General features: G+C 40.6%; 1 protein-coding gene across 4 annotated transcripts in view; it reads right to left on the bottom strand.

The window, feature by feature from the left end:
• The window catches only part of LOC111966845 (mitogen-activated protein kinase 14A), a 30,478-nt gene that overhangs the window by 11,886 nt on the left and 8,690 nt on the right, over positions 1-9,902 (bottom strand). For 2 of the 4 annotated variants that reach the window (XM_070444595.1, XM_070444596.1), the window contains exons 4-8: positions 4,201-4,294; positions 4,128-4,145; positions 3,553-3,582; positions 3,067-3,114; positions 2,733-2,847 (exon numbers count right to left, since the gene is read on the bottom strand). In XM_070444595.1, coding sequence (XP_070300696.1) covers positions 2,733-2,847; positions 3,067-3,114; positions 3,553-3,582; positions 4,128-4,145; positions 4,201-4,294 — 305 coding nt within the window. Of the gene's footprint in view, positions 1-2,732; positions 2,848-3,066; positions 3,115-3,552; positions 3,583-3,869; positions 3,907-4,127; positions 4,146-4,200; positions 4,295-9,902 lie in introns of all 4 variants that reach the window. The other 2 variants (XM_023991805.2, XM_023991804.2) reach the window with 1 other exon arrangement.

The following is a 9,902-nucleotide window of genomic DNA, read 5'->3' as shown; positions in this document are numbered from 1 at the left end:
TCATGACAGAGACAGTAGCTTAGAGATCTTGATGTATTACATCATGAAGAGACAGTAGTTTGGAGCTCTTGAGTGGTTAGACTGCATCTGCTCACTGTAGACATGTATACGAGCTATACATTTAGGCTACACATTGTTGATGTACTCGTGTCTTGGGGCATGTTCTTGCCATGTGGATGTCATAATAGCAGGACACTGAATGGACATGCTGAACAATGTTTCCACCCTCTGTGTAACAGTAGATGTGTTATTCCTCTATGTGTAACAGTAGATGTGTTATTCCTCTATATGTAACAGTAGATGTGTTATTCCTCTATGTTGTGTAACAGTAGATATTTGTTATTCACTATATGTAACAGTAGATATTGTATTCCACTATATGTAACAGTAGATATTTGTTATTCCACTATATGTAACAGTAGATATTTGTTATTCCACTATATGTAACAGTAGATATTTGTTATTCCACTATATGTAACAGTAGTAGATTTGTGTATTCCACTATATGTAACAGTAGATATTTGTTATCCACTGTTATATGTAACAGTAGATGTGTTATCTCTATATGGAACAGTAGATGTGTTATTCCTCTAATGTAACAGTATAGATGTGTAATCCACTATAGTAACGTAGATATGTGTATTCCACTATATGTAACAGTTAGATGTGTTATTCCACTATATGTAACAGTAGTTATTGTTATTCCACTATATGTAACAGTAGATGTGTTATTCCACTATATGTAACAGTAGATGTGTTATTCCTCTATATGATAACAGTATATATTTGTAAATTTATTCCACTATATGTACAGTAGATATTGTTATTCCACTATATGTAACAGTAATTATGTGTTATCCACTATGTAACATATACATGTGATTTATTCCTCTATATGTAACAGTAGATATTTGTTATTCCACTATCTTGTAACAGTAGATATTGTTATTCCACTATTGTAACAGTAGATATTTGTTATCTCACTATATGTAACAGTAGATATTTGTTATATCCACTATATGTAACAGTAGTTATTTGTTATTCCACTATAGTAACAGTAGATGTTATTCCACTATATGTAACAGTAGTATTTGTTATCCTCTATATGTAACAGTTAGTATTTGTTTATTACCTCTTATATGTAACGTAGTATTGTTATCCTCTATATGTAACAGTAGTTATTGTTATTCCTCTATATGTAACAGTAGTTATTTGTATTCCTCTATATGTAACAGTATACATGTGTTATTCCACTATGTAACAGTATATATTTGTTATTCCACTATGTAACAGTAGACGTGTTATCCACTATATGTAACAGTTTACATGCGTTAATCCACTATGAACAGTATACATGGTTATTCCACTCTGTAACAGTATACATGGTTATTCCTCTAATGTAACAGTATACATGTGTTTATCCACTATATGTAACAGTAGACATTGTTATCCCTCTATATGTAACGTAGACATTTGTTTATTTCCCTTACCAGTAGACATTTGTTATCCCTTTTTACAGTAGACATTTGTTATCCTCTATTTTACGGTAGACATTTGTTATTCCTCTATGTTACGGTAGACATTTGTTATTCCTCTGTTTTACGGTAGACATTTGTTGTTCCTCTGTGTTACGGTAGACATTTGTTGTTCCTACTGTGTTACGGTAGACATTTGTTGTTCCTCTGGTGTTACGTAGACAGACATAATGATTTCCCTTGTTACAGTGGACATTGGTCTGTGGGATGTATCATGGCTGAACTCCTCACTGGCAGAACGCTGTTTCCCGGTACTGACCGTATCCTTTCATTGCCTTAACCTACTATTGGTCTGAATTATGAGTACCGAAGCTGAAATGCCTCTACTTGTGTATGCCTGGCCTACCCAATTAAACCACTCTGTTTCCGTGCACTAACCTTCGAGTGGTTGTTGGTGAGATTCCCACACAATATGTCCTTATTGGATAAGACCGGTGTACACGCAGAATCCTACGGCTGGTGATTGATTGATGTGGATGTAACAGCTTTTTGCAGGTCCAGACCATGTGACCTAAAATAATGTGTTCTAAGGTAATGTGTTCTTCTATGTGCCTAACCTGCTGCTCTGCAAAACGAAACCTCTTCAAACTAACTCCGCCTATGGTGTTTTCTTCAACTAACCCCGCTATGGTGTTTTCTTCAACTAACTCCGCTATGGTGTTTTCTTCAACTAACTCCGCTATGGTGTTTCTTCAAACTAACCCCGCTATGGTGTTTCTTAAAACTCCGCTAGGTGTTTTCTCAACTAACCTCCCTTATGGTGTTTCTTCAACTAACCCGCTATGGTGTTTTCTTCAACTAACTCCGCTATGGTGTTGTCTTCAACTAACTCGCTATGGTTGTTTTCTTCAACTAACCCCCACTATGTGTTTTCTTCAACTAACTCGGCTATGGTGTGTTTTTCTTCAACTAACCCCGCTATGGTGTTCTTCAACAACCCGCTATGGTGGTTTTTCTTCAACTAACCCCACTATTGGTGGTTTTCTTCAACTAACCCCACTATGGTGGTTTTCTCAACTAACCCCCACTATGGTGGTTTTCTTCAACTAACCTCCACTATGGTGTGTTTTTCTTCACTTAACCCCATGATGTAATACATCACATCTCTAGCTACTGTCTCTGTCATGATGTAATACATCACATCTCTAGCTACTGTCTCTGTCATGATGTAATACATCACATCTCTAGCTACTGTACCTGTCATGTTGTAATGCATCCAGTTTAGCATGATCTCTGGGGCCCTGTACCAGCGAGTGGCAACGTAACCAGTCATCTCATCGTCTGTGTGCCGCGCCAGCCCAAAGTCCAGAATCTGAGGAGGACAGACAGAAGCAAACAATGTGGTACTTCAAGATAGTCAGATAGTGAACAGAAAAGTCACACCCTGTTCTCTCCTTGCAGTGAACTTTTAATAGCACCATTTCATAAAGGTGTGCTTGGTTTCCCCCTCAGGCAGACTGTCTGAAATTCTTGTCCAGACTGTTCAGGATGAACAAAGTTTGAATGAGTGGGCCAATAATAAATGCCTTACCTTCAGCTCACAGTCCTCATTCACAGCCACGTTGCTGGGTTTCAGGTCCTGAAGAGCGATGGGAGACCAGACATTATTAGCAGTAGCATTTCAATATTATTACAGACTACCTACATGAGGCCAGATCTGAATGGGCTTTCTCAATTGGGTCTAGATTCTCTCAAACCAAACCCCCACTATATGTAGAAGTGCTCATACAAAACTTCTACAGTACTTCTGCAAGACTAACTCAATCTCGAACCAATCAGATCAGTTCTTTCAAAACAGCAGATCTGAATCATTGACTCGGTCACCGTACAAAACAGGGGTATTGTTTATGGTTTCACTTCCTCTGTGGTTTATAGTGTTTGAATAAGGAGCGAGCCCGGACCTGAACCTGCCATGTGGAAGTGAACCAGAGAGTCATAAACTAAGACAAGAAACAGGGTTGTCATCTGGGAAGGGCTTTTTCACTGTGGGCTGAGTCAAACAGGAGAGGAAACTTACTCTGTGAATGATATCTGCTGAGTGGATATACTGAGGAGAGAGAGGTGAAGGAGAGCAAAGGCATTACATTAAATCAACATCATGAATCATAAGTTTGTAGTTTTTAAGTACATCACAGATGGCAAAAATTACAAAATTATGACTTCCTTTCAACAGTTTTGCCTGCTGGGAATTAACACAACACTGGTCAACAACTGTGAATGGCAGTTAGTTGAAGAATGTTTAAAATCTCCAAGCATGTTGTTTCACCTTTAACCCCCAGAGTATCTGGTAGATAAGGAACTGTCTGTCTGTCTGTGTGTGTATGTGTGTTTCACCTTTAACCCCCGGAGGATCTGGTATATGAGGAACTGTCTGTCTGTGTGTGTATGTGTGTTTCCCCTTTAACCCCGGAGGATCTAATATATGAGGAACTGTCTGTCTGTCTGTGTGTGTATGTGTGTTTCACCTTTAACCCCGGAGGATCTGGTAGATAAGGAACTGTCTGTTCTGTCTGTTGGTGTTTCACCTTTAACCCCGGAGGATATGGTATATGAGGAACTGTCTGTCTGTCTGTGTGTGTATGTGTGTTTCACCTTTAACCCCCGGAGGATATGGTATATGAGGAATGTCTGTGTGTATGTGTGTTTCACCTTTAACCCGGAGGATCTGGTATATGAGGAACTGCACATGGTCATCTGTCAGCTTCTGACACTTGATTATGTTGTTGAGGTCTGCCCCCATCAGGTGGGTCACCAGGTACCTGCCAATCACAACCAGACATAGGCTCAAAATAAACACCTCCCTATATTAACAAAGACGGTTTAGTATGAAGATATGTAGAAATTGCTTCTCCAAAAAAACTCCTCGATCACGTGTGTCGGCGATGTCATGGCGACGTTGGCCACTAAGCTCATGCGCAAAACCACGTCATCTGGCCTAACGGTCGACTCGCCCCAAACGGCGCAGGCCTTCAAAATAAAAGGCACTTATTCGATTTAAAGTTGTTTCTGACGAAAACGCGTCAGTTTGTCACTTTCACGAGGTTGGAGTTATACATGTTGAGCTACTAAAGCTAACATGTTGACTACTAAAGACATGATAACATGTTGAGCTACTAAAGACATGATAACATGTTGAGCTACTAAAGACATGATAACATGTTGACTACTAAAGACATGATAACATGTTGAGCTACTGAAGCATGATAACATGTTCAACTCCTGAAGACATTATAACATGTTCAGCTACTGAAGACATGATAACATGTTGAGCTACTAAAGACATGATAACTGTTGAGCTACTGAAGACATGATAACATGTTGAGCTACTAAAGACATGATAACATGTTGACTACTAAAGACATGATAACATGTTGGACTACTAAAGACATGATAACATGTTGAGCTACTGAAGACATGATAACATGTTCAGCTACTGAAGACATTCTATACATGTTGAGCTACTAAAGACATATAACATGTTGGCTACTAAAGACATTCTAACATGTTGAGCTACTAAAGACATGATAAACATGTTGAGCTACTAAAGACATGATAACATGTTCAGCTATGAGACTGATAACTGTTGACTACTAAAGACATGATAACATGTTGAGCTACTGAGACATTGATAACACTGATGATACATGTTAGCTACTAAAGACATGATAACATGTTGAGCTACTAAAGACATGATACATTGTTGAAGTACTAAGACATGATAAATGTTGAGCTACTAAAGACATGATAACATGTTGAGCCTATCTAAAGACATGATAACATGTTGAGCTACTAAAGACATGATACATGTTGAGCTACTAAGACATGATAACATGTGGCTACTAAAGACCATGATAAACATGTTGAGCTACTAAAGACATTCTAACATGTTGAGCTAAAACATGAAAATGACATATAAAGCAATAACATGTTGAGCTACTAAGAATGATAACATGGTTGAGCTACTAAAGACATGATAACATGTTGAGCGCTACTAAAGACATGATAACATGTTGAGCTACTAAAGATGATAACATGTTCGAGCTACTTAAGACATGATAACATGTTGAGCTACTGAAGACATGATAACATGTTGAGCTACTGAAGACATTATAACATGTTCAGCTACCTGAAGACATTTCAAACCATATTTCAACTACTGAGGACATTATAACATGTTCAGCTACTGGAAGCACATTCTAAACATGTGAGCTACTGAGACATGATAACATGTTCAAGCTACTGAAGACATTATAACATATTTAACTAATGAAGACATTCTAACATGTTTCAGCTACTGAAGAGACATTTCACTACACATGTTCACTATGAAGACATTATAACATTAATACAGTCTACTGAAGACATTATAACATGTTCAGCTACTGAAGACACTTTTACATGTTACTAAAGCATGTTCAGCTACTGAAGACATTATAACATGTTCAGCTACTGAAGACATTCTAACATGTTGAGCTACTGAAGACATTATAACATGTTCAGCTACTGAAGACATTCTAACATGTTCAGCTACTGAAGACATTATAACATGTTCAACTACTGAAGACATTATAACATATTTAACTACTGAAGACATTATAACATATTCAACTACTGAAGACATTGGCTCCAATCTATGTTGTGCATTCAGATTTCTAAAATTTACTGGGGGAAAAATTGCAAGCATTCCCAGAAGTCTCGCGTTGTTGCACCTCTGGGTATAGAAACTCTGTGGTATTAAGACATGGACAACCATCTGTTTCTCACTGTTACATAGTCCACTAGTGTGATATATGTTTAGGTTATCAGCTTTAAAAATATATATTTTACCTTTATTTAATTAGGCAAGTCAGTTAAGAACAAATTCTTATTTTCAATGACGGCCTAGGAACAGTGGGTTAACTGCCTTGTTCAGGGGCAGAACGACAGATTTTTACCTTGTCAGCTCAGGGATTCGATCTTGCAACCTTCCGGTTACTAGTCCAATGTTCTAACCACTAGGCTACCTGCCGCCATTTCGGCTAATGGTTTATTATCTGGTTAATGTAACCAGTGAACACATAATGCTCACCAACGCCACAGTATTACGATGTGCCATCTGTTTCCCTCCCGCCTCTAAAAACGTCCTTGGATAGACCAAAATATATATATTTTCCAAAAAACTCCTTATATTTATTTTACCCACAGACACATACATTCACGTGTTTCTATAGACGGGTGGGTTGACGATGTCACCATAATTTAAAAGGCTGTATGTTGCCTGAACGGTCAGATAGATGGTAACAGTGACAAGAACCTGCTGTGCTGTGAATTGTAGATGTCTCGTTTCAGCTAGTTGTATCTTGTTCATGATACCATCTCTTGTTTTGACTGATGTCATGTCTATGCTAATATGGCTCAAATTTGATAGCTAGCTAACCTACAACCTTAACAATGTATTTGAGACAACACGTGCTTGTGGACAAATGCATTTAAGTTTTCACAATAAATATTTGTTACTGAAATATAGCTCACAAGTTGTCAATAACCCTTTGATTGTAAACCAACCGCGTCCGTTTTTTGCCAGCTGAAACCGGTTGAGCGGCTGCTCCCCAGACACACATTCCTCCTCGTCCTCTCTAGAAGCCACAGCAAGGCGAGCCCTCCACCAATAGAATTAAACAAAATACAGGTCCATTAAACCCGCTTATTTTTGCAATTCAAATCTAATCCCATAGTGGATTAAAACAGCCCCAAACAGTGGTAAAGCACTTCTGGAGAGAAGGAGGAAGACGAGCCAAAACATACAGGAGGAGCACATGGAGGTTTCACTCAGAGTGAGGGAAGGTGAGAGAGAGATGGCATGAGAGAGAGAGAGGGGGGGTATAAATAAGGTACATAAATACTGAGCCCTCATCTGTGTTGATCCATTCCCCCCCTCTCAGGGGTAGAGGAGGCGATATGGACAGTTTTGTGAGTCACATGTTTTAGAAGCTGTTTGGGCGAACCACTGATACAGAACCTCTGCATAACATATCCCATCTATTTCCTGGACAGCAGTTTGTGCTCCTCCGTCCTGCTGCTCCTCCGTGTATGTTGAACACAGATTATAAGCATGAGCTGAAAATAGCCTCGATTCCCTTTTGATCATTCTGTGTGCAGCAGATTCTCCCACTGCACCCGTTTCACATCTCACTCTCTCTCTCCACCCTCCCGCTCTCCCTAGACCCCTCTCTCACTCTCTCTCCACCCTCCCGCTCTCCCCTCTCTTGGCCTCCTTCTCTACCCTCCCTCTCTTCTCCTCTTTCCCCTCTCTTCTCCCGACCCTCGTTCTCCTCTACCTCGCTTCTCCTCTACCTCTCTTTCTCCTCTACCCTCTCTTTTCCTCTACCCTCTTCTCCTCCCTTGTGTGCGACCTATCCCTCCCCCCCATTCCTCTTGTGCGTACATGGTGTTCATATATCTGGGCGACAAGGCGTGGGCAGCTGAGAGTCTGAGAGATTACACTGCCCCATCTCAGCCTGCGCGCGTGGTGCGAGCTGCCAGCGAGAGCTAGCCTACGGTACCAGATGACCAGTTCCGTGCTCTGTCATTGCTGTACATTGTCAAGACAAACCATGGCGAAATTAGCCAACTAACAGCATCACACCCACAGAGGGAGAAGCCAGTCTGCAAGCACAGGCACTGACGTCACTAGCTGAACAAAAAAAAAAAAATGTCCTTTCTCACTGACTTCAACATTCAAACAAAACCATAACTGCCTTTGAAGCCAAGGCAGTCAATGCGGAACTATTAGCAAGGTAGAGGAAGGGAGTAGTACGGAGTATACCCAACACCAGGCCAGGTACTACCGACAATAGTCACCAGGCAGATACGACAATTACCGCAGCACGACAATAGTCACCAGGCAGTACTACCGACAATAGTCACCAAGGCAGACTACCGACAATAGTCACCAGGCAGTACGTAACCGACAACTAGTCACCAGGCAGTACTACCCGACAAATAGTCACCAGGCAGTACATACCGACAATAGTCACCCCAGCTACGACAGTCCAGCGAGTACCGACCAATAGTCACCATGAGTACTACCGACAATAGTCACCAGGCAAGTACTTACCGACAATAGTCACCAGCCAGTACTACCGACAACTAGTCACCAGGCCAGACTACCGACAATAGTCACCAGGCAGTACTACCGACAATAGTCACCAGGCAGTACTACCGACAATAGTCACCAGGCAGTACTACCGACAATAGTCGAGGGACAATGTTCCTTCAAATAAATGTCAGCACTGAGCAAATTTCAGGTCTTGTTAAGCACAAAATTCTGTGCAACTTCCAGCACCTGTTTACTGTGAACACGGAGGCTGTACTCGCTTTAAGTTTCAGTTTTAACAATGGCCACGTAGGCTACTGTGGCTATTTTATCATAATGTAGGCCTACCATCAAAAACAACAGAGAAAATGCATCCCATCACATTTTAACATGGAAATAGGTGTTCTATCATTCAGACTACAGTAGAAGCCAATGTGAGGTGTTCAATGTAGGACTACATTCCATGAGACTTTAGAGAAAAACACACGCAGGGCTGGACATGAACCTGTTCATCTGCATGAACCTGTTTATAAAGACAAGGATGTGGCTGAAAATGTGTTTGTGTTGAACGATGCAAGAAACCACTTTACAAAATCAAATGCATTATTATTCCCATACCATTATTACAGAGAATTAGACAAATGATGCTACACTCTGCCTATTGGCTACTTAGCTTAATCAAGCCTGTCTCAAAATACAACACTGCACCTTTAAGGGCACCCAAGTGACGCAGCAGTCTAAGGCCCTGCATCTCAGTGATAGAGGCGTCACTACAGACGCTGGTTCGATTCCAGGCTGTATCACAACCGGCCGTGATTGGGAGTCCCATAGGGCGGAGCACAATTTGCCCAGCATCATCCGCCGTAGGCCATCATTGTAAATAAGAATTTGTTATTTTAACTGACTTGCCTATTTAAATCAAGTTAAAATAAAAACATATGGCAATGGTCTATTTGCATATAGTCCTACTGCAGCTCTGATTGTTTATGCCGCACTGGTCTGTGTAGAGTACGGGCTGAGTAGTGCAGTCTGTGTAGAGTACGGGCCGAGTAGAGCAGTCTGTGTAGAGACTGCCTGTTGACTATTATCAGTAGTACTGGCCTGTGGCTATTATCAGTAGTACTGCCTTGTGACTATTATCAGTGTACTGCCTGTGACTATTATCAGTAGTACTACCTGTGACTATTATCAGTAGTCACTACCTGTGACTATTATCAGTAGTACTACCTGTTACCAATGTTCTTCTAAGCTGCGTGAGTGCCTGTACTATCTGCCAGCACTCTGCACTACCG

Source organism: Salvelinus sp. IW2-2015, linkage group LG7 (genome assembly GCF_002910315.2).
Source record: "Salvelinus sp. IW2-2015 linkage group LG7, ASM291031v2, whole genome shotgun sequence".
NCBI classification, from domain to species: Eukaryota; Metazoa; Chordata; class Actinopteri; order Salmoniformes; family Salmonidae; genus Salvelinus; species Salvelinus sp. IW2-2015.
This window is presented reverse-complemented; position numbering and strand designations above follow the sequence as displayed.